The 23,683-nt window shown below is 32.0% G+C and overlaps 1 protein-coding gene across 3 annotated transcripts; it reads right to left on the bottom strand.

Moving 5' to 3' along the window:
• Positions 1-17,138: 17,138 nt before the first annotated feature.
• Positions 17,139-23,012, bottom strand: LOC133698869 (uncharacterized). 3 transcript variants are annotated; one of them, XM_062121966.1, is made up of 8 exons: positions 22,868-23,012; positions 22,527-22,665; positions 22,310-22,443; positions 21,960-22,152; positions 20,963-21,109; positions 19,554-20,195; positions 18,896-19,075; positions 17,139-17,956 (listed from the first exon to the last, which is right to left on the bottom strand). In XM_062121966.1, exons 1-8 carry the CDS (start codon positions 22,918-22,920, stop codon positions 17,780-17,782), a joined length of 1,665 nt encoding a protein of 554 aa, XP_061977950.1. In that variant the 5' UTR covers positions 22,921-23,012; the 3' UTR covers positions 17,139-17,779. The 3 variants fall into 3 exon arrangements, with proteins under 3 accessions (XP_061977950.1, XP_061977951.1, XP_061977952.1); XM_062121967.1 differs by having other exon boundaries at positions 22,798-22,975; XM_062121968.1 differs by lacking the exon at positions 20,963-21,109.
• Between the last annotated feature and the right edge of the window lie 671 nt (positions 23,013-23,683).

The raw sequence follows: 23,683 nt of genomic DNA, 5'->3' as shown, positions 1-23,683 counted from the left end.
TATCATTATTATTATTATTAAATTGATAATTACGTTAAAGGGATGTGCCCCTTCTAATTAAGCTAGCAAGGGAAAAAAAAATCTAAATGATAATTAAGTAATTGACAGTGAGCATTAGGTAAAACACCTTGTGGGATCAAAATTCAAGCCTGCTACATTATGCTGTGGCTAGCCTTGTTGGGAGTGCTTAACTCCCTTAATTATCAAATTATAAGATGATAATTATAAGTTCAAAATGAAGAAATAAAAGAAAACAAATCTATAGTTTGCTGGTGGGTCTTTGTTGTACTCTTTGACTTGTTTTATTTCTTAAAGAGATTAAAATCTTGAATCCCAAGTTTCAAGTGACCTCTCTAAGGGAAAATGATCAGATGCAGCATGCATGCGAGTGAGCAAGTGACGGGCAAATCAAAGAATTTATCAAATTGTTGAGGAGGTTCCTAATTCCTAAACATCACCAAATCCTGACTAGTAAGGGCTTTGTTTAATTCAAAAAGCAATGACTAGGTAGGACAGTTGAGACCAAAACTAGAAAAGGGGAGTGGGAGTGGTTCTTTTAAGGATAACTAAGTTATATCTTCCGACCAGTAAAACCTCAAATTCTTACAAATAACCATCCATGGGACAGTAGCATTGCCATTTGGATCAGGAGAGATTAATACTAGGCTGGCAAGGACCAGATTCAAGTAATGGACTGTGCGATTAGGTAATTTATGCTACCTTGAGATGGTTATTTTGATCCTTTCGTTTGATTAATAATTGGGTTAGGTATCAATCTAATTATTATACATTTTCATTGTCATTCACTTTAGATTGTGTGAAGTGGGGTTAAGCAAGAATAAATTAAGCTTAACAGGTGAGTATACAACTTTTTCTTTCTTTCTTTTTTCGTACAAATGATGACATAGAAAGAACAGCTCTATCAGCTTCAAGAATAGCTCTCATGCCAGGAGAAGGGGCCAGCCACATCTGAAACTTTGAGTTTGAAAAGAGCCAATATAGCCGTGTATTTCATTTGCTTTGTGTTAATCGAATGAGCTTTTCTGTAAGACAAGAAATGATATACTAACATTTTCTTTATTCAATTTGAAGCTTAAGATGTAGTTGTAGTTCGCGGTTTGACGGGATAAACTTAATTTTTTAAAAACAAAATAGCATTGTTTTAATAAAAAAAAATTAATTGAAAATGAAATTTAGTCTAAATCATGCTATGAATTGATGGGTCACCAAATATATCGTACTAAGTTTTATAGCTATTATTTACATTAAAAATTACCCTCATTATACAAATTTATTACTAAGAATGATAAAAGATAGCATGGTTATGATAAATATGTCATATTCCAACAATTTATTTATATCTTCTCAATCTTGTTATATGATTTTGTTATATAATTATTTCCATGCCCCAAAGCATCTACTATGTTATTGAAGAAATTAAGAGTGCAAGAGTTTCACGTTTTTTTATTAATTTCAAAAGCATAAATTATTATGTGAAATCTCAAGATACAATTTATATTATTCTCTAATATATCCCTTTAAATAAAAGTTTTTTGAGTTTGAAACTTGCACAAGTTCATACTACCTTATACTTAATTTTCATCAAATAAATATAAATGATGAGATTTGAATTCGTGATCATTTGGTTATCAAAGCTCTATACAATAAAGAAATTAAAAGTGAAAGAGTTTCATGTTTTTTATTAATCTCAGACAGAATTACACATGTACACAGAGACACCTTTAACCAGCTATTGTTTCAATCCTTCTCGGATAGTTAGCCTAACAACGAGGAGATATACATATCAGATTTTTGACTTATGGTTATACACGAAATTATTCTTAACTGCCACCGGTATCACACTTTCAGGGAACAATTGATGATAATGTACAAACAGAAGACATATGATATTTCTAATAATTATGTAATTTAAAGATTATTTGGTATTGTGGTAGTTTAAATAACATGTTTTTTATTTTTATTTTTGGAGATCTACTTTTGATTTATTTTATATATAAAAATATATTGTACTACCATTTTAACAAAACATACATTTCTTAAGATTTATTTTTTAAAATCAAAACATAAAAGCTATATCAATACCAAAAACATATTTAATTATATTAGGGTAGGCATTTGGAAAATTGTCTTTCAATACCTTCTAAAACAATTTACCCTTTCTAAAATTATTTTTGTTTTTTTATCTTTTCGAATAGATATGTTGGGATTTGGGAGTTATGGATATTATGCAAAAAGGATTTTAGACCGTGAATTATATATAAATAGATAATTAAACTATGATTAGATTCGATCACCTACGGGCACACTCAATGTTTTTTATTTAATATTAAAAAAAAAAAACAAAGACACCTTAGAAAGGATTTTACACCGTGTCTTCTTCTTTTTGTTCTTTGTTAAACTCATGTTTTACTGTGAGTTTTAAAGTAGTAAGGATATATGGATATGATTCAAAGTCGAGGGCATCCTTCTCCATTCTTTTTGCATAGAAACCAAGCAAATACAATAAAAACAAAAAAAAAGGTAGAAAAATAGGTGTCAGTGGAGGCGGATTTTGTACACAAATACAGACACTCGCGTACGTATTTGCCTTGCAGCATAATATATATACACAAAATCTGTCTCTATACAAATCATGTCACTAGCTAGTTGGTATTACATGCCAATCATAATTAATGATTTTGACCTAATATTAATCCAACAAATGTAGTTGGGTTTTCATTTTCATAATCACTGTGTGACGTTCGTCGGCCGATTATCTAGCCAGGCCAATGTCCAGCTCCATCTGTTAGGCTGTCGGCTTAACAACAAGGAAATGAAGTGAAATTTCGAATCTTACATAAATTCATCATATCTTGATATTTCTCCAGCTTTTTCTCTGATGGGTTATGATTTACGTGGTCACGACCGCTGTTCATCTTGATTCTCTCTGCCTGTGGATACTTGTTCTTATTCCTCATAATAGAGTTCTTCTGGCCCTCCTCTTCCAGTCGATGCTCCTTGGCACCCCTGCTGTCTAGTATGGGGATATGGTTTTTATTATTTTGTAGCTATTTGATTTCTTATATCATCTTTTTATAGCCCAATAAAAAGTCCTCAATGCACATCATGCAAGATTAGTATAGCGTTTCAGAACACGGCTAGCCGTGTTTTTAAAAAAAAATTAAAAAAATTAATTAAATATATTAATATTAAAAATAATTTTAAAATATCTTTTAATACATTTCTAAATAAAAAATATTTACTACAATCAATATCATATTTTCAAATATCCCCTGCTCACCTTAAGTCAAGAAAACATATATTTTTGTTAGCATTGCATAGTGGGCTCTAAGGGCTAGATTACCGAAATTAGGTCCAACGATAATGATGATCCAAATCCAAAGAATTTGGGTTAAATAGGAAGCCTAAAATGTGAGATAATTGTAGGGCCTCGGTCGTTTCCTACTATTTCTACCATTCCAAGAACCACAACAAAACAATACAAGCTTCAGCTCATGGCATCTTTCTCGGACCCAGTCTAGCTAGGAATTATCGAGTTGTCCGGGTCGTTCTGCAATGTTCACTTCAACAAAGGTTTGCAATAATTTATGTTCTCATATTAGCCTGCCTTTATGGGTGGATAAGCCATCCCGTGATGTCTTTATTGACAAGAAAATGAAGGTAAGCATTGCATGGAATCCTGCGGAAAAAAGCTAAATCATTTCCATCACTTTAGATTAAAGCATTGGCAAATTGCAGCAATGATCTTCACCAAAATCCCCATTAAGTAGACTTTTTTGGCCACTCCTATGTCTAGTCTCTGTTCTAGGAAACAGTGGCCGTCTGATAGCTTTTCTTTGAGAAAAGAAGCCTGTGCATGGATGTATTCCACCTTTAGCCCCTGCGTATGGAATGCCCCAAGGAAATACGCATCACTGCAAGGTAAAATCATGGTGGAAGATCGGGTTCGTACTGTGTAGTTAGTTAGCAAGTCATCAGCTACTTTGTTATGGTCTTGTTTCTGTCAGAAAACGAACTGGAGAAAATAAATAAAACGAGGCATCAGGGGATTCCTGAAGACAATCCAGAGTCAGAGCCTGCGATTACCAAGGCAAGATTCTAGCAACATCTGGAAATGCCATAACATCAACTTTACTTCTGAAAACTTTCTTCAAGCTCGCAGTTCCCTGTAATCCCTTAGCCCTAATGTTGACAAAATTGTAACGTGCAACTGAAGTAATTTCAATAACAGTGACCATAGCCTCAGTGGCTGATGATACCAAAAAGAAGCTCCTGGCCAAAACTTGAGTCCAGAGAGCTAAACACGGATCTATAATCTTTAAACTCGAGCAAGAGTACTGAAACATCAGAAAAAAAATCACAAAACATGATATATAGAACAAAAGGTAAAGCAACTAAACTTGAGAGCAAATTATCAAGCAAAAACAAGTATTAAAATATGGTACGGTCCCTTTTCTTGTTGGCAAGATGAATCTAACTATCGATATTTCTTGTAAATGTCCTTTTCAAATAATAAAAAATAAATCATAGTCCGAAATTTAAAAGAAATTCTTGTAAATATTTCAAATAATCATAAATAAAACTAGATTTAAAAAAAAAACTAAAATTGCGAGAATTATTTAGCATTTAGAACTTTTTAATTAAAGAAACGTAATTTAGGAATACATTCTTAAATAATTATTGATAGATCATCACCTGTAATATACAGGTTTTCATTAAAATCAAGAAAATTAAGAATAATTCAAGCTTTCATAATAATGGGACAATGACATATAATATGGTGGCATCCGACATAGAGGTCTCGTATATATCAGAGAACGTTAACATAAGTTTTAATTTCCTCCAACAACTCTACAATAGGAAAATTAGGAAGCCGAAGAAAGGCAACGGTACAAGGGAAGGAACCTTGTGATAAGCCAGAGAAAGGCATCGTTGTTCTTCTCAAACACCTCCACTTCTTTCCCACACCTCTCCTGATCCAATCCCTCTAATCACCTACTCTTAATTCTACTGTAGAGCCATATATTCACTCTCATAATTTCTTCAACTTTGTGTTAGTTTCATTTTGTAATGATTCTGTATTATTGTTTCGAGAATTAAAAAATAAGAATTGATGAAATATCTTTATTGAAACTGAAACAATTAAAATAGAAAGAACTGAGTTTAAAGAATAGAATTAGAAAGAACAAATTGAGATAATAAACCCTAAACTAAATTTTTTGGGCAGATTCGAGGTAGCCCAAGCCTCCTTGAGTGAATGTGATTTGCTTTAAAGCAATTTTCTGGCTCTCTGCTAATCTTCCCCTTCTATTTATTAACTAAATCTTAGGATTTGAATTTGAATTCAAGAAGGAAACTGTCTAGCAAGAATCCTGGGCTAATTTGTTTGTTGACCACTTCTCTTATATAAACGGTGTTGTTGCCTATAATTGATGCTTCGTTGTTTAAGGAAATAAAATATTATTGCCACATGTCAATCAGTGATGAAAAAGTCTCTTCCAGCATTCCATATAAGTCTCTAGTTCTATTTATGCATTCAGACCAGACATGTGCTAATCTCTTTTATTTCTTGCAGGTTCTCTTGTCTCTCCACCACTATGTCTTCTTCATTTTCATAGCAAACTCTTCATTGTGCCTTTTTTGACAAAACAAAAGAAATTGACCATAACTACCAGGGACCTACTGGACCACTACAACTCCCCTCCCCTTAAAAAACCTTGCCTCAAGGTGAGGGTATGCACTTTTTAGCTAGGATTCCTTAACCCATACTACATTTTCTCTAAGTTGTCCCTCTCGCATTAACAACACCTCTTCTCTTACCTTCCCCCTTGAGATTTGGCTTCTTTTGTCAAGGATCTTCACAGGTTCAGGTTAAGTCTTTTGCTTGGAATAAAACATGGGTAGCCTTGGTTCAGGAGTGGTACCCTTCCCAACCCATTTCTTTAGCAGTGAGACATGGAATGTACTGTGAATACGAGCTTCTTCTGGAAGATCTAACTGGTAAGCCACCTCTCCTACTTTCTTCAAGATTTTAAATGGCCCAAAATATTTATATGTTAATTTTTTATTCTCACTTCTTGGCATATTGGATTGTCTGAATGGTTGGAGTCGAAGGTAAACTTATTCACCCTTTTTAAATTGGTATTATAGCAGTACTCAGCCATGGTTAACCATTTTGACCAAGTCTTAGGATTATCCCCTACACAACACCTTAAATATCCTTCCAATATTTTATTAATTGCCTATAACTGACCACTTATTTATGGGTAGTACATCGTAGACATCAATAGCTTAACCTCTTGGACTTGGAACAGCTCTTCCAAGAATTTACTAGTGAAAGTAGAATCCTTGTTAGATATTATACTGTCTAACAATCCATGAAGCTTCATTACATGTTGTGAAAATAAATTGGTTGTTTTTGTAGCATTGTAAGGATGAGACACTAGAATAAAGTGAGCATATTTGATAAACCTATCCACAACCACCAAGATTATTGAATACTGGTTAGATTTCAGTAAACCTTCTATGAAATCCATGGATGTGAATGACCATGATATTTTATTTTCCTCAAACAACGAAGCATCAGTTATAGGCAACGACACCGTTTATATAGGAGAAGTGGTCACATACAAATCAATCCTGGATTCTCGCCAGACAGTTTCCTTCTTGAATTCAAATTCAAATTCTAAGATTTAGTTAATAAATAGGAGGGGAGGATTAGCAAAGAGGCCATAAATTGCTTCAAAACAAATCACATCCACCCAAGGAGGCTCGAGCAACCTCGAATCTGCCTAGAAAATTTAGTTTAGGGTTTATTATCTCAATTTTTTCTTTCTAATTCTGTTCTTTCAAACTCAGTACTTTGTATTTCAATTATTTTAGTTTCAATTCAAATTCAATAAACACTGTTAGAATTCTTATAGTTACCGATGGAATTTTTCATCGATATTTGTATTATCTTTCCGTTGGTAATTAATTTACCGACGGGAGATGAAAATGCTTCATTGGTGAATCATTTATCGGTAATGTTTTGTCTGTCGATAATAAAAAAAATATTATTACCGATGGATTTACTAACAGGAAAAACACGCTAAAAAAATTTATCTGCTTCATTTCGTTGGTATTTCCCTCAAAAAGCTTGTCATATAACTGACAAAAATACCATATGCAATTTTCTAGGTGATTATTTAAAAATATTTTTAAAAAAATATAGTTAACAAAACTAGAAAAATAATTAAATAATTAAAATCTATTTAAAAATCCTATAAATAAATCAACTAAAAATTGATATCACATGAAAAAAAAATCCTGCAACAACATTCATACAATTATTAAGAACAAAAAAATTTAAAAATACAAAAAAAATTAAAAATAAAATAACAAATATCATGAAAAAAACACAAAAAAATGAAGGAAAAAAAGAAAAATCTTACCTTAATATAGTTGCGAGTGAAGCTGAGAAGAGGGAAAAAAACAAATTCATAAAGTATGTTAATTAAAAAAATCGAGAAAAGAAAAAGAAGAAAAGAGGAGAAGACATACCTGAGCATGAAGGAGAAGAGAAAGAGTTGAGGAGAGAAGAGAAAGAAAAGAATGTTGATGTTTTTTACATAAGAAGAAGAAGAAGAGGCCCATCTTTTGTGAAATGAGGAATTCTAGTCTTTTTATTGGAGCATTTTACCAAAAGTTTTACCAATGGATAGTTAAATGTTAATATTTTTAATCATCTCGTCGGTGATTCCATCTGTAATATTTAATTTAAATTTTCAATTTAATCAAAAAATTTCAGAAACCGTCAAATATTACCAATGACTTTTCAATTCATCGATGATTTCTTCTGTAATATTTAATTTAAATATTCAATTTAATAATAAAAAATTCAAAAACCCACCAAATAATACCGATGAGTTTTCAATTCGTCAGTGATTTTGTCTATAAAAAATAGTAATTAACAGTGCAATTGAGCAGTGAACAATTTCAGAGTTCTCTAAAAAATACAAATGAAAATTTTCATCGGTAATTTTGTTGGTAATTGACATGATGAACAGTGTCAGGGAAATGTGAACAATTTACCAACGCGTTTACTGATGGATTTTACCGACAGTATTAGAACTGTCGGTAATTCCATTGGTATAAATAATACATCATCGTATTTGTTAGTTTTGTTTTAATTCTTTTTTCCACTGTAATTCCCTTGATATATACCGAGGGAATATTTTCGTCAGTAAAATTCACTGTAATTTATTGACAAAAACATTTCGTCAATATTTCTGTTTGTATTTTAACAATTTTCTGGTAGTGAAAGATATCCCACCAATTCTTGTTTTTTAATTCTCATATTAAGAAACAATAATCTAGAATCATTACAAGTGGTATCAGAGCCACGTTCCTTGAACAAAAATGGCTGAAGGCACTAGAGTTTCACAATTGATAGAGATAGTAACAGGGATGAAACAGCAGCAAAAGATGCAATAACATAACCAACAAACTCAACAACAATTATTAGAGGATATAGTTCAGCAATTAAGAAGTATGTCTGTCAGAATAGATCAGATGTCTAACGCCCAAGGAAAAAGACCCATTGGCTTCCTACCAAAATTCTCCTACAAGGTCTGTTAATGGGAATCAAAGGCATGAAGTAATTCCACAGGAAGGAACCCAACAATTTCAGCTCAAATCAATCCAATTAGAATTTCCCCAATTTAATGAGGATGATCTTATTGGTTAGGTATACGAAACAAATCAGTTCTTCAACTTCCACAACACCCGACCCCAACATAGGCTATTTACAACCAATTTCCACATGGAAGGAAAAGCTATAACGTGGTATCAAGAACTTGAGGAAACAAAAATTCTCATAAATTAGGAGGCTTTTGTAAAAACCCTCCAAATTCATTTTCGGACATCATCCTATGATGACCTAACAGTGGCCCTCATAAGCATTCAGCAGACTTCAATAATAGAGCTCTACAAAACCCAATTCAAGATTCTTTCGAATCGGGTCAGGGGGTTATCTGACTCTCACTAGCTCAGTTGTTTCCTAAAAGGGTTGAAGGAAAAGATCAAGATCGAAGTAAGGATGCTAAGCCCCTAAAACTTAGTGGCTGCTTATGGATTAGCCAGAATATAGAAGGAAAACTTGATTGTTATGAGAAGGACATGGAAACCTAGTTTTACTGAATTTCAAGGTTGAAATATAATACCAGCCCAGCCCAAAGCTAAAAACAAATCAGTTATATATCTTCTTTACAGAAGCTCACTCCAGCACAGATGAAGGGAAAAATATGGACCATAACTACCAGAGACCCTGCTGGACCATTACACATTTGTTATAAAACCATGCTCTTTTTTCCTTGATTGTTTACAAGTTATATATCTTCTTTTAAGTTATAGTTCCTTAAGGTACTATTCCTTTGTTTTCACTTCTTCTCTTTCTCTTAAAATTTTGTGTTTGTTTGAAAGTTGTTGAAATTATTAATTTTTCCAATCCTAGCTATGGTGATTATGGGACTGGAGAGCTCTTCACCATCACCTAACAAGAAAATAAGAACAATAGAGTACATCTACAGAGATTTAATGAGAAAATGCTCAACGTGGAGAATTTGCTCGAAATCAATTACCACTAAGGTTATGATCGATGGGGTTTTATAATCACTCATTATGGAAACACTTATATACACTCACTACCAAGACTCTACTTAATGTAAAACATACAATGAAAAATTATATTAGGGTGGAAGAAGTCAACATGACAAAACAAGACAAGGTCACTCACATTTCCATCAAGCATAACTTCTCAACGTCACCAATCTCCAACCAAAGCATCTAAAAGGAGCATTAAAGGACATATTTGTTGTTGCTTGATATTTTTTGAGCTCCTAACCACCACACAAACTAAGATTCTAGTTATTATCAGAGGAAAATAATGTGTAATATCTTGCTCCCATGAAAAATGGCACAAACATGAGGAGCCATTATAAGTTTTGTCTTTTTCACTATAACCATGGACACAATACTAAAGAATGTCATGTTAAAAGAAAATAGAAAATTTGATTTCCAAAAGTAATCTTCACTGGTTCGTGAAAAGAGAAACAAAACCTGAGCATGAAAGGAAGGAAGGAAGTCCAACACACTTGATGACCTACCTGAGATTTAATAATCCCTAAATTAGCTTTATAAATTGTATCTCCATCTTTTGATTTTTTTAATAAAAGCAATAAATTTTCTCTATATCTCCAACAAAAAATCTCCATTAAAATCTTTGAGCTTGGTTATAGGTCCTCGTGACCACTTTTCTCTAGATCCTCATGACCACAATACTCCAAGTTTTCAAAACCACTTGTGTCCCAAAGGATCAAGGATTTTTCTTCAGTCTTTGTGACTAATCATCGAATATTTCCATCTAAAAATCATTCTTGAAACACATACACACATCATATTACTTTCACGTTTATTTTCTTTTTTACTATTGAATCGCTTCCTTTAAAAGTAAGACAATTAAACTCTTCTTTATTTATTGTAGAAACATTGACAAAAGACCATCTATATGTATGACAAAATGGAAGAAATTCAATCACCTAACCATGGTAATATTATCGTATCAATAACATGTAACATCACTTGTAAAAAACAAGTATTTTTTTATTTTTTGTTGGCTAAAGTCTTCCAAACATGTATGTTTGACCTATGGGGAAAATGATAGAGAATGATTTAATAATTATAATAATAATAATAATAAATTTTATTTTTTTTCTAAAAAAAATAAGTAGCTTATTTGTGTCATGGCCAAAATGGGCTACCGCATGCAATTATCATGTTTAAGTTGAAGCCCAAATAGATTGCACCCCAAACTTTTTCTTCTTTTTCTGTCACATGCTCTAATGTACTTTTTGAGTGAGAACATAAGAGTTGAGATAAGAAGCAGGAAGGCCAAGAAACTCATTGAAGAGACCTTAAAGATTGCAAATTCACCAAGGACTAAAACTTATAGTTTTTTAGTGATTTATTGGTCGTCATCATCATCTCAAATGTATAGTTATGCTACAAGTAATTAAAGGCACGTACATAGTGTAAATCATGTTTTGATGTTTAACTTTGGTGTTAATTAATTTGGTTCTACAAGTAATTTATGGACTAAATTTTCAAATGGTCAAATTTGAAACCTCTCGACTATACTTCTTATCTAACTCTACCTTTAAATTAAACTATATAAAAATTGTTCAAGTGTAACCCAATTGACTTAGTGGGTTAAAAAAAAATTGAATGACTAGTAAAAACATGGTTTGGCTTTAAAAATATTTTCAAAATGACATCTTTTCTTTAAAAAATATTGAGATGAAGACACATTAAATCAACCCCGGTCAACCTAGGTTAATCCACTAAATTCACGACCTAAATCATGAACTTCATTGAGTTTAATAACTTTGTATTTTTTTTCTTACTATTTTTATTTATCATATGATGAAAAAAAATAGACGCTTGTAAAACTGAGCATCAACTCAATACTGGGAATTTTTTATAAGATTATGATAACCCCATGAAAAATAAATTAAAATAAATCATGAGGTATAATTGTCAATAATTATGTTTTTTCTAAAATTATTTTTTATTTAATAATATGATGAAAAAAATAGATGCTCAAAAAACTAAACACCAACCGAATATCAATATATTTTTCTAAGATCACGATAACTCCATAGAAAGTAAATCAAAATAAATCATGAAGTCCAATTCATAATACTTACACTTTTTTAACCATTTTTTTCAATATATTAGACTATTTTTTATTTAATAATCTAATAAGAAAAAAGTAGACGATCTTAAATAAATAGAAAAGTTTAATTTTTAATAAATCCAATACAGAAATATGTAAATAACAAAATATATAAAAGAAATAAAAAGCAAAAGCAAAAGCAAAAAGAAAAAGGAAAAAAACATGTTATTATTCCAATGAACAGTAACATATAAGGAGAGGACAATAATTTCCCCTCCTCAATTAATCATTTTTTAAAACTATTTATTTTTTAACAGTATGTTAGATCATTTTTTATTTAATAATATAATAGAAAAAGTAAAGGATCATAAAACTGAGCATCAACCAAATATTAGAATGTTTTTTCTGAAACCATGATAACCCCATATAAAAAAATAAAATAAATAGCAAAATTCAATTCTTAATAAATCCTATATATATATAAAAAAATAAAAAGGTGAAAGAAAAAAAAAAGATAAAAAAACATGTTATTGTTCCGATGAACAGTAACATGTGAGGAGAGGACAATAATTTCCCCTCCTCAATTAATTATTTTTTATACCATTTTTTATTTAATAATATGGTAGATAATCGTAAAACTGAACATCAACTACATATCATGATATTTTTCTGAAATCATGATAATCCCGTATAAAAAAATAAAATAAATAGTAAAGTTCAATTCTCAATAAACTCAATATAAAAAAAATTATATATATATAAAAGCAAAAGCAAAAGTAAAAAGAAAAAGAAAGCATGTTACTGCTCTAATGAATAGTAACATGCGAGGAGGGGAACAATAATTTCCCCTCCTCAATTAATTTTTTTTAATTATTTTTTATTTAACAGTATGTTAGACCATTTTTTATTTAATAATCTGATAGATAAAAATAAATGATTGTAAATCTAAGCACAATTAAATATTAAGATATTTTTTCGAGATCATAATAACCTCGTATAAAGAAAATCAAAATAAATAGTAAAATTGTATTTTAACTAAATTCAATATGAAAAAGAAAAAAACATGTTAATGAATAGTAACATGTGAGGAAGGAAACAATAATTTCCCCCTCCTCAATTAATTTTTTTTTTTTTAACCATTAAGTTAATGGCATGCCTCCATTAGCAAACACCCTGTGGAGGTCAAACAGAATGATTTTACCTTTTTCCTCTTTAGAACTTGAAATTTCATTGTCTTGGCTTTGTACATTAATGATTTGGCCGTCCCTTCCGCCGTGCTCATGCCTAATTTTTAGTACGAAAATACACACCCCATTAAGGCTGTATTTTTTTTTAAAAGGTATTTTTTATATTTTTTCTTTAAATTATTTTTTAATAATTTTAAATCATTTCAATGTTGTGATATTAAAAATAAATTTTAAAAAATAAAATAAAAAATATTATTCTAATATATTTTCAAACAAAAATGCTTTAAAAAACAATTTTTATCACACCTCCAATCACCCTTTTAATTAAATATGACGTATTATTTTATTAACAAAATAAATTTCATATTATTTCCGTACAAATCTGAAGTACGAATTTGTAAATGATAAGCATGAGTCCCATAAATTTTAAACGATAGGCTTCCCATGAAAGAAGTAATTGCCAAATATAAGAATTTGAAAAGATATTCATTTAGTTCCTATATTTTTAGCAAATTAATTAGTTAGCCATTCTCATTTAAGTATTTCACTATTGCATTTCAATTATTATTTTTTTTAACTTCTGTTTAATAACTTATTTCTTTCAGTAAATGTTTGTTAACAGCATGGTGAGCTGCAAGCAATATAATTATTATTTCTTCAAAATACCCTTTAATTTGACTATATATTTATATATAATAACTGAAAGAGAAGAAGCCTGGAGCTAGCTTGATCATTTCCTAAAAAACTAATTAACAGGGCTCTAAAAGATGCATCTGGTATAAGAAATCAAAGAGTTAAGTCTGAGATTAGAGGACTTAAGTTATCAATCACTGAAAATATAGGGACTAAATTTAAACGTATAGGAATTTGGCTATTTAAGTATTTGGTGTTGTGTCTCTGACAGTTACATGCATCTCTCTCACTTTTTCGTCTCCTTCACTCCCACTAATTAGCCCCTCTTTCAAGTGCCGCCACCATTCACTCCTTGACTTTAGTCCTTCCCTCGCAATAGAATTTCCTGCTAATTTCTTGATTTTCCTACCTAATTAAGTTGGCTACATGTTATATATATTCATCTTCTTGCTAGTAATTCCTCAAGGTAGTCAGTCTCCTTGCATTTTTGTGCTTATTGATCCTTTTCGTTCTTTAGTAACTAACAGGAAGTTTTAAGCAGCTAGCTAGCACGGTGGCCATGGTGATGATGGGACTGAGGCGGCTGGTGATGATCTTGAATTCCAAGATAAGGTTCTTGAAGATGAAGAAGGGTTATGATAAGATTGAGAAGAGTGAGAGCATGAGAGTTGAGGTGAGAAGCAGGAAGGCCAGGAAGCTCATTGAGGAGACATTAAAAATTGCTGATTCGCCATACACCAAGACTTATGCTTTTTGATGATCACCTGATCTGTTCTTGAGTTTCTCTTCTCGTGTGTTGAATTGCTACAATGTATGTGTGTGTATCATGGTTTTGTTTCTTAATTGTTAATTAAGCATGTTTGTATTGAAAATATTTAATTAATTAGTTGTCACATAATTACCTCCTTTTGTCCTCTTTGTTAATTTCCATGGCTAAGCTGCTAGGTCATGGATACAATACCATAACTCCATTCCCTTAATCTTCCTAATGTCGAGCATGCTTGCGATTTACATCATTTTTTACCTTATCAAATAATGAAGTTATGGCTTAATCAATTAAAATTGTTGACAATGATTGTGGTGTTACTTTTTCCTAGCAACTTTGAAGTTGAATTTACTAGTAACAATACATTAAGTTAGTTGTACATGTACATGGTTATTAAATTCAATTTAAGAGTTAATCTAAGTATAAAATTGAGTTATTAATCAAGTTGGTTAACCTAAATTAACATTAAAAAAATTAAAAAAAAAGTTATAGTTACATTATTTTTTTAAAAAAAAAAAACACTAATTTTTAACCGGATCAATAACCAATCTAGATTTATAAAACACAACTCACGTCAAGTCTTGAATTGACCGCTAAAAAGAACAAATGGTGTGGATTCCTCCTGAACATGGCTACTTAAAAAGAGATTGATTCTTTTTTCTTGGATTCCTCCTTGGACTTGAATCACTGTCCAGTGGCAACTAAGTGATCAAAGGGTGGGTGATCTATGTTGAATTGCATATCACATAGTCTAAACATTTAAAGACTAGTTTTCTTTCATTTTGGAGTAATTTCTTTGACAGATTATTATATGGGGCACAAAGTAAGAAGCCATCGAAGTAGAATATGCTTCCAATACTTGCTTGTCCGAAGCAAAATCATCCTCTCAGGGGGTTACACAATCCTCAAGTAAAGTGTTCAGTTTTATCAAATTAATTAAAATTGCCTTTTGTTTATCAGTTTTCTGCCCCGAGATATAACAAGAAGAAAGATTTTCAATCATGATTTTAAAGTGGAACACAATGATGAATTTCATTAACATAATGATTCGTGTGTGTTTTTTAAAGCTTTTTTAATGGTGTTTTTTCTAATATTTAACAGCCCTCATCCTTACATTAGTAATTCGCACAATAAAAAACTATATCTACTTCTCCACAGAGCGATTAAAGATGATACATATACATGAGAAGATTATTATATCTCACCGCTTTACTTGAGGTTTTAGCCCTAAAATGATTAATTAAAAATAAGCTAGCTCTGACAAAGTAATGCTAATTATGATCAATTTCAGTCCTGCTTATTAAACCCGGCCTAATCTAATGGGTCAAGGGCTTGGCCGAGGTTAAATTTTTCAATAAATATAGGAGAGTTAAGTTATTAAAAAAACTGTTTGATTTTTTTCTGAATAAAATTCAAAACCATATTATGTTAACATTTAAAAATAAAAATTTATTTAACCTAATTAACTTGTGACTTTGTCGAGTTTAATAACCATGATTTCAATTTATAAATAGCAACTTAAATTACCCTTACCCTAATTAACTTGTGACTTTGTCGAGTTTAATAACCATGATTTCAATTCACAAATATCAACTTAAATTACCCTTACATCTATCATCTCAATGATATAAATGGTAAAATAATCTCAATGATATAAATTCCCAAATCCCCTAGTGCAACTTTTGTTTTATTGCAGGAATATTAAAACAAACTACATGTAAAAAGGATTTTTAAAAAAATTACCATCTAACTTGAAACTCTAACTGATATTTAAGAGTTAAAAATAAAAATAAAAATAAAATATCGGTTACATAATTAAAAAGTTATGAAAGTCATACTAGTATACCACCAAGTTAGGAAAAAGATCTAAGCCAGATGTCGTGCAAACACGCAGGAAAAAATTGATGGACAACTGGCAAGTATTGGATGTATTATAAGTTGTATCTTAGGGGATTTGGTAAAACAAAATTATTAAATTGGTCCTATGACTAAGAGCCCAGTTTTACTTCTAACTATTTTAAATATTGAGTTAAATAAACCTGAGTTACGTGATAAATTAACTTATGACCCAGTTAATCTAACCAAACCTAAGTATAATCTAACCAAGTCAACTTCAAAAAAATTAAAAACAAAAAATTAAAACAAAGTTATTTTTGAATAAAATGATAGACCTAATCACCTGCAAGTTAACTTAACAACATGGTGACTCAAGCCCTAAACCAAGTCTAATCTCGAGCATTTTCTAACAACTAAGCCTAGCAACATTCAAACGAGACAAAACATGGAAAGTTGGTGATGGTGTGGAACTTGTTCGGACATTATAATCAAGAATTGGAGGCGGATGCCTCATGCATTTAAGGATCACATTATTGAAAATTTATCTTCAAAAGTCATTCATTTTCATTTTCCACTAAATTTAGAAAGAAAAGAATGTCCACATTAAATGGTTTATGGACTGCAAAAGGGTTTGGGAAACAAATTAGGTGTTTTAACAAAACTCTAATGGTTTTGCTCATTTGGTGTCTCTCTTGACACGGTGGTTAGAATATTCTTCATGTAATATATAATTAGACAAAGTGAACAAGAACAAAATTACATTTGTCACATTGTTATGAGCAAGAAAAGTGTGTGATGTTGTAAATTCGAAAGAAATATTATGCGATGAAGCATGAGGTGATGAATTGTATTTTACTATTTTATTCAATTTTTTTGAGACACAAAGACTCCCTCTCTTTTTTTTTACTTGGCGAATTATATGTACTTGAGAGATGGAGAGATTGACTTAAGATGTACTCTGTTTTGAGTAATGAAACTAACCTTGAAAAAAAAAGCATGAGATTGTCACTATGCCTCAGTAAATGTATTTGGAACGAAGTGAATTGAACATGCACTTCACCATGTTTCCTTCATATTTCCTTCATAAGTAGTTTCTATGTGTGTGTATACAAGTGTATATTATATTTCAGAAACTAGGCAAGGAACAAGAAAATATAATATTACCTTGTAATTCCATCATCCCGCCTATCCATCCAGTGCAAGGTTGTCAGAGCCAGGGATCTACTTGCCTTTCAAATGTTTCCATTGTATACAATAAGAGAGGTGAAGGTGAAGATTTCTGCAATGACTAATTAGTTTGGACAGGATAGGGTTTCCCATGAACATGATGTGTTAGAGAATAATCCCACTCGAAGAGTATCGCCACAGGGAAGAGGCAATAATTCATCTTGATGTCACTCCCTTGCTTCGAGATCCAGAACTGAGGTTTTGGTTGGGAACCGAAATCATCGTTGGACCATCCAGGAAAGTAACATGACATTAGTTACTAAGGAAACATTTTGGTGGCACGATGATGAATGGTAACGACACCAGACCCTGAGGTTGTCAAGAATTGGTATTGGTGTAGACGTTCCCTCCAAGAAGGTTCTGGTGAGTGTAAACACAATGCTGAAGAGAAGCATATTAACGGTTCTGATGATAGAGCATTTGAAGATCCTTGCAGTGAGTGCATATCCATGGTGACAAAGGAGGGTCCAGGCAGTAGGAATGGATACATCGAGTCTCGCACAGATGACATCTAATGAGTAGATCCTCAGGTTCCCGACTACGGCATTCACAACACACTGATCCAAATGAGGGCTGTTCAAAAATTAAAAACTAACAATTGAGAATCATATCCAAACAAGAATTCGTCTAAGAACGAAAATGAATACCTACAAAATCTTCAGAAGACTAAGAAGTTGAAGACCTAATAAACAGATACTTCCACAATAAAACCCTGTTCATGCAAAACACTAACAATTGTTGGCTAAACGTTTAATCATTCTACACAACTAAACTTCAAAAAGTTTTTCTTTCACTTCCAGTATAGATATTGTAAAGAAAAATTCAACAAATGGAGATTCTTAAATGCAGAGCCTTGGTGACGGTTTCAATCAGAGTACACATAGCTCTATATACATGTCTTTCATTTTCTCATGTACAAGATATGGTAATACAAATTCAGTATGATAAAGAGTTGATGTGACAATTATCAAAAACTTGGTGTGTAATAGACTAATAGGCATTCATAGATTCTATGTATTTCTAATCTCCATTTCACTTGACGATGAATTATCAAATCTTATACACTTGCAATTCATAAGAGTTTAAATTTGTGAAAATCATCAGGCTCTGAAGGCAACATCATTTTATCTACCGCAAAGCTAAAGTTTCTATATGATTATCATGGAAAAATTCGACATGATTAAGCATCTACACTCATGAACCCAAGGAAATGAAATGAGAATTCAGCGTTTTAATTTTTAGCAGCTTAGATGATTTATCTAGGCTTAACCCCCTTTCGGCACTATGGAGCAAGAGGGTTTAGGAATCTGACACAGCCTGGCTGTATTTTAGTCCAGTAAGCGTGGAATTACTACGCTAAAATGCAAGAAATTTGTGATGCTTCAGTATTAACAACGGCAACTGATTGGAGTATCGGGACATGTATGTCATCATGACCAAGTACAACAGCATAGTAATTATCCTGATTAAGAATTGACTAATAAGCTGAACGTCAAACATACAAGCACTTACCTCAGCACCAAATTTATTTTGTTCTTGAAGCATGCTAAATAAAACATCTACTGTTGATGAGGCATGCGGTATAGTTTGAGAATAAATTTTTTGATCAGAGGTGGCTGCATCCTCCACCTTTGTTATGATTGAAAAACCAGCCTTGCACAGAGGACAGGTTGAAATTCTTCTCCTGGAAGCCTAAATGAAACATCACCATCAGCAGCAGAAGTAAAATTTTCAACCATAACCCTCCGAAGGGTAAAGACAAACACATCAAAGTAGAGAAATGGAAAAGTTATCAATTGGCACCTAAATTCTAACAATCCAAAAAATCTCACTGCAAAGAACAAGTAAACCCAAAGATGCTTGAGACAGTTAATAAATATAATTCATTATACTTTTCATTTCAGGGGGGAATTATTAATTTGGGCAACCTATACTTTCAGATGACAAAGGCAACCCTTCAAAAGCAACTAGCAAGAAGAATGTGTGAAAATTGGATTTGGCAAGAAAATTGATAAGGTACAAACTACAAACATGACAGGATAGCAAAGTGTTTGGTCCATTATAAGTGTCACAAATCACAACTCAATGAATCAAACGTTTTTATACGACATTTAAACAAGTTTATTAATGGAAACAGAATGTAGTAATTAGACAGGAAGAAAATGCATACCATGTGATCAGCCCATTCTTGAATGCATGAATAACAAAATCGATGACCACATGGCAACACACCTCTGGTTGAACTAAATTCTGTCCAACATATAACACATGATAACTCTGCTGGAGCAGGTAATCTGGCTACAGATTCAAACTGATCCATATCTTTAACCTTTGCATTTAAATTCTCAGAAGCAGAGCCAGAGCTATCTGCTATTTCTGATGCAGTCAGTGCACCCTCAGGACATGAATTTGAATACTCAGAAACAGGTAGGTGATTCCAATGTGTTCCCTCTTCAATGTCATCCAAAGACTCAACTGCTGAACCCCTATTTTTAACCACAGCAACATCAGATGTTACTTCAGCTTCAAATATATCAAGTTTCCTTTTGCAACCTGTACGTTTAGCTGTTGATTTACTGTTATTGTTCTTATAAAGTATAACTGGATGCCACTCTTGGTCAGAATCAGAAAGCACAGTTTCCAAATTGTCTCTGGCAACATTTTTCTTCATAAGCCTTCGACCTTTACGAGAAGGTTCGGCCAAAGTGCTTCCAGTATTGCTAAGAGTATTCCTCCTTCCTCTCACGAAATGCATATTAGGCACAATATCTGACTCTTCATGTCTTGAAGAATTATAACTTGAACCTCCATGCTATTAAAACGAAAAACGAGAGAAAATTTTGTTCAGTAATCAAATGTTTCCTTTTGATAAAGGAACTATCAAACAAGTAGTCTAACAGAAAAAAACTCATAAAAAGATATAAATTGCTTTCGATACAATAAAATCATTAAAAAAAAACAAAACAAACAATGATCCTTAGCAGACAAAAAGAGAACGTGACTGTGGACTGCATGCAGGAACAGGAAATAACAGACATATACTTACAGAAGACAAGGTGCATAGACAATGAAGAAAGCTACATTGTCCCACATAAAACCAACAAGACTGTCCATGCCACATTTAGTCCGGACCATAAGACAGGATTTAAAAGTTTTTCTAGATAGACTTCTAATCTTTGCAGAATTTGATTATGCTCTGAATGACACCCTACTCTAAAAGCAGTTGGCTTCAGAGCAACAAGATTACTTTAGTATCTGGCTACCTCATTTTTCAGTTGATCTATTTAAGCTTACAATGTTCTACTTGATCTCTATATGGATCATTTTTTCATTCCTCTTTATCACTTAAATCATGTACAATTTGTTTTGGGGAAAAAAGAGATATTAATGCCCTAGGGCATAGAGTTTAGAAGTTTCCAAGGCTAGAATTTCATAGTCAGCTCAATTACACAAAGTTGTCAAGACATCATCGGAAAAGAGAGCCAAGCACATCAAGAAAACTACAGCAATAGGAACAAGTTCAACGGATGGATCTGGATGAGTACATGAAGCAGGGAGAATTTTGATTGAGTTCATTACCTCCAATCCAACTAGCCCAGAAAAAGTAGGGTCCTGAAAACAGTATCTGCTACTTGAACAGTTTTCCTGCTTCGAAGGTTTTTTTGCCTTTTTGAGCTTTGATTTATATAAATTACTGTTGTTTTTCCCAACATCAGGAACCAAACTCTGCAGTTAAATTACCATGTAGTAAATCAGTGCTGATTGTTTGATTCTCAAATCACTAAATAAACCTACCCAAATCATTCACTGAAAAATAAAGGCTTGTATTAATGCATTGGAAGTTAGAAGAATGGATAATATTCTCAAGTGTGTGTTATCTATAAATAACATGCTAACACAAAAAGGATAGCAGAAACTCTTCTTTGGAAAGTCAAACCATAAAGGACAAAGAAAGCTAGCATTTCAGTTATGCTATGTTCAATCTTGAATAATAGCCAAAACTATAGATAAGACAAAATGAAATTGAAGGGCCAACATTATAGGAGACTCTACTTTTGAACACGAAATGCTTCCTGACTGGCAGAGGACCATAAGCATAAGCCTAATGCTAGGATTTCAATCTGTGTGTACCATATGCAAACAAACTGTTGCTACCACACTCAAAATGAAAAAAAAAATAGAAATAGAAATAGAAAGTATGAGATACACTGCTAGTGCACCTTCTTGAAAGGTCAGGGTTCGAGGAGCTTTCTGTTGAGCTTTTACTGAAACTCAAACTTTCTAACTTAATACAAAAAGAATCACTCCTTTTCATATCATGGTTTTCCCTTTCAACTGATTCGTTTTCTCTACTAATTTAACTTGCTTAACTTATCTTTATTTATGTTTCTCAAGAACAGCTTGTTATGCACATCTGTGATGCATATGCTTAGATGCATAAACTGAAATAGTAAGTATAATGGCAAATCAATTGATTACTTAACATGCATCATTGATCAGAAAAATATGCAATTAGCTCCACATTTTGGGTGTCTGTGTGTGCACGTGCGTGCCAGAGAGAAAGAGAAAGGTTTACCTTTACATCATTCAACAAAAAGGAATCACTCCATGCTGCAAGGCCAGAATCTTCACAATCCACATCAACTATTCGTCTTTCAGAGTCCTCACAATTGTTGGATTTGTCAGACAACGGTTTTCTCTTCTTATTCAAGGACCCAAGTTTATCAACGTTTGGGACGTCCAAGACTAAAGGCCCCACTTCTTGTCCACTGCAAAGAACAAAAAACTGTTAGCATAAGTTCAAAGCATTTTACAAACGCTAATTGAACATGCAGGAATCCATGATTACTAAAAAGAACTAAAAAATCTCAGTAATAACAAGAACGTGTTGTGCATTAAAATAGGGATGCTTAGCCACAGCCATACCTTTCCAACATGTAAGGATACTCCGGAACACGCTTTCCTTGCTTAACACATTCTTCGACCCATCGATGATTAACAACAAGAGTATCAAACTTGCTGGCTAGCTCATATTTCCTCCCTTCAAATTTCCAACATACCTAATAATATCATCCAAATAATTAAAATAAAATAAATCACCAAACTATTAGGTTAAACCTAATTCATGATCACTAGAGTTTACCAAATGTGTAGTGGAATTTGACATTGCACCAACATAACTCGCACCAGATTGAGAGATGAGCTTAATTAGGTTAAACCTCTCGGAGCCATGGTAACCGCTAACAGTTGCCACCACAGATTCCATACCTTCTTCAATATTCCTATCATTGATGAAAAATCACAAAAACTATGAAATTGAAACACTAAACAATAATAGCGATTTATTGAAAACCTAAAAAAGAAAATATACAGATTTCAATTAGAAACTAAAGAATAATCAAGCTCTTAATTACACGTTATAGCTTCATTAGCTCCAAACTGAAAGGATAAAGCAAGTAAAAAATCGAAAGAGAGATTTCACACTTTCGGTTAGAGAGGAGACAGCGTTGAGACGAATCGTTTGTCTTCAATTTCATTTGCAGAGAGACAGAGAGAGAGGGAGGAGTGGTTTTGCTTGCCGGGAAATGAAAATTTTGAATTCTTAGGACCTGCGCCTTTGATGGGCGGAGTCTGATTGGGCCTTATTACAAAGACACATGTTCGATTTCCTTTTTCCTTTTCTTTCTTTTTTTTTTCCTTTTTTTTTTTACCGGATTAGGGTCAGAGTTCATGAATCCTTTTTCAAATAAAAAAACTAAATTTATTTTAATCGGGTTGTATCGATTCTTTGCATTCTAAGAAACCTAAAATGTTTGGTTGAAAAACTAGGTAATAAAAAATAGTTTATAATTAATTTTTAAATTTAATTTATTTACTTAAAAATATTTTTAATTCATCAAATTCAATAAAAAAAAATATTATAAATAACAATCTAATTATGATATCATCCACCATCTATTTTAATGATGTCGCTTATCTCATCTCCTCTATCACTATCTCTTTTTTATTAATACAATAATTATCTCACCACTATCTCTTCTTTCATTATTGTCTTTTCACGACCTCTATTATCGTTGAAAAATATTTTAAGCAAAACAAACTAACTCTATTATTAGATGCATTCATTAGTTGATTGTATTTTATTTTTTTAATTTTAACGATTTGTTTAAAAATATAGTAGATATTGTTTTTAAAGTGTTTTTCATTTAAAAAATACATCAAAATAATTTTTTTTTATTTTTTAAAATTTAATTTTGATATCAGAATACAAAAACAATCCAAAAACACTAAATTAAATTT

Source organism: Populus nigra, chromosome 7 (assembly GCF_951802175.1).
Source record: "Populus nigra chromosome 7, ddPopNigr1.1, whole genome shotgun sequence".
NCBI classification, from domain to species: Eukaryota; Viridiplantae; Streptophyta; class Magnoliopsida; order Malpighiales; family Salicaceae; genus Populus; species Populus nigra.
Note: the sequence above shows the minus strand (reverse complement) of the source record. Positions and strands in the feature narration are given on the sequence as shown.

Excerpts from the sequence above, each read along its gene's own strand:
- LOC133698869 (XM_062121966.1), bottom strand. The coding sequence starts at position 22,920 with ATGAAATTGAAGACAAACGATTCGTCTCAACGCTGTCTCCTCTCTAAC. Across the intron at positions 22,666-22,867 it reads TGTCTCCTCTCTAACCGAAA|GAATATTGAAGAAGGTATGG; the intron begins GTGTGAAATCTC and ends CATCAATGATAG. Across the intron at positions 19,076-19,553 it reads AAGAATGGGCTGATCACATG|GCTTCCAGGAGAAGAATTTC; the intron begins GTATGCATTTTC and ends TGTTTCATTTAG.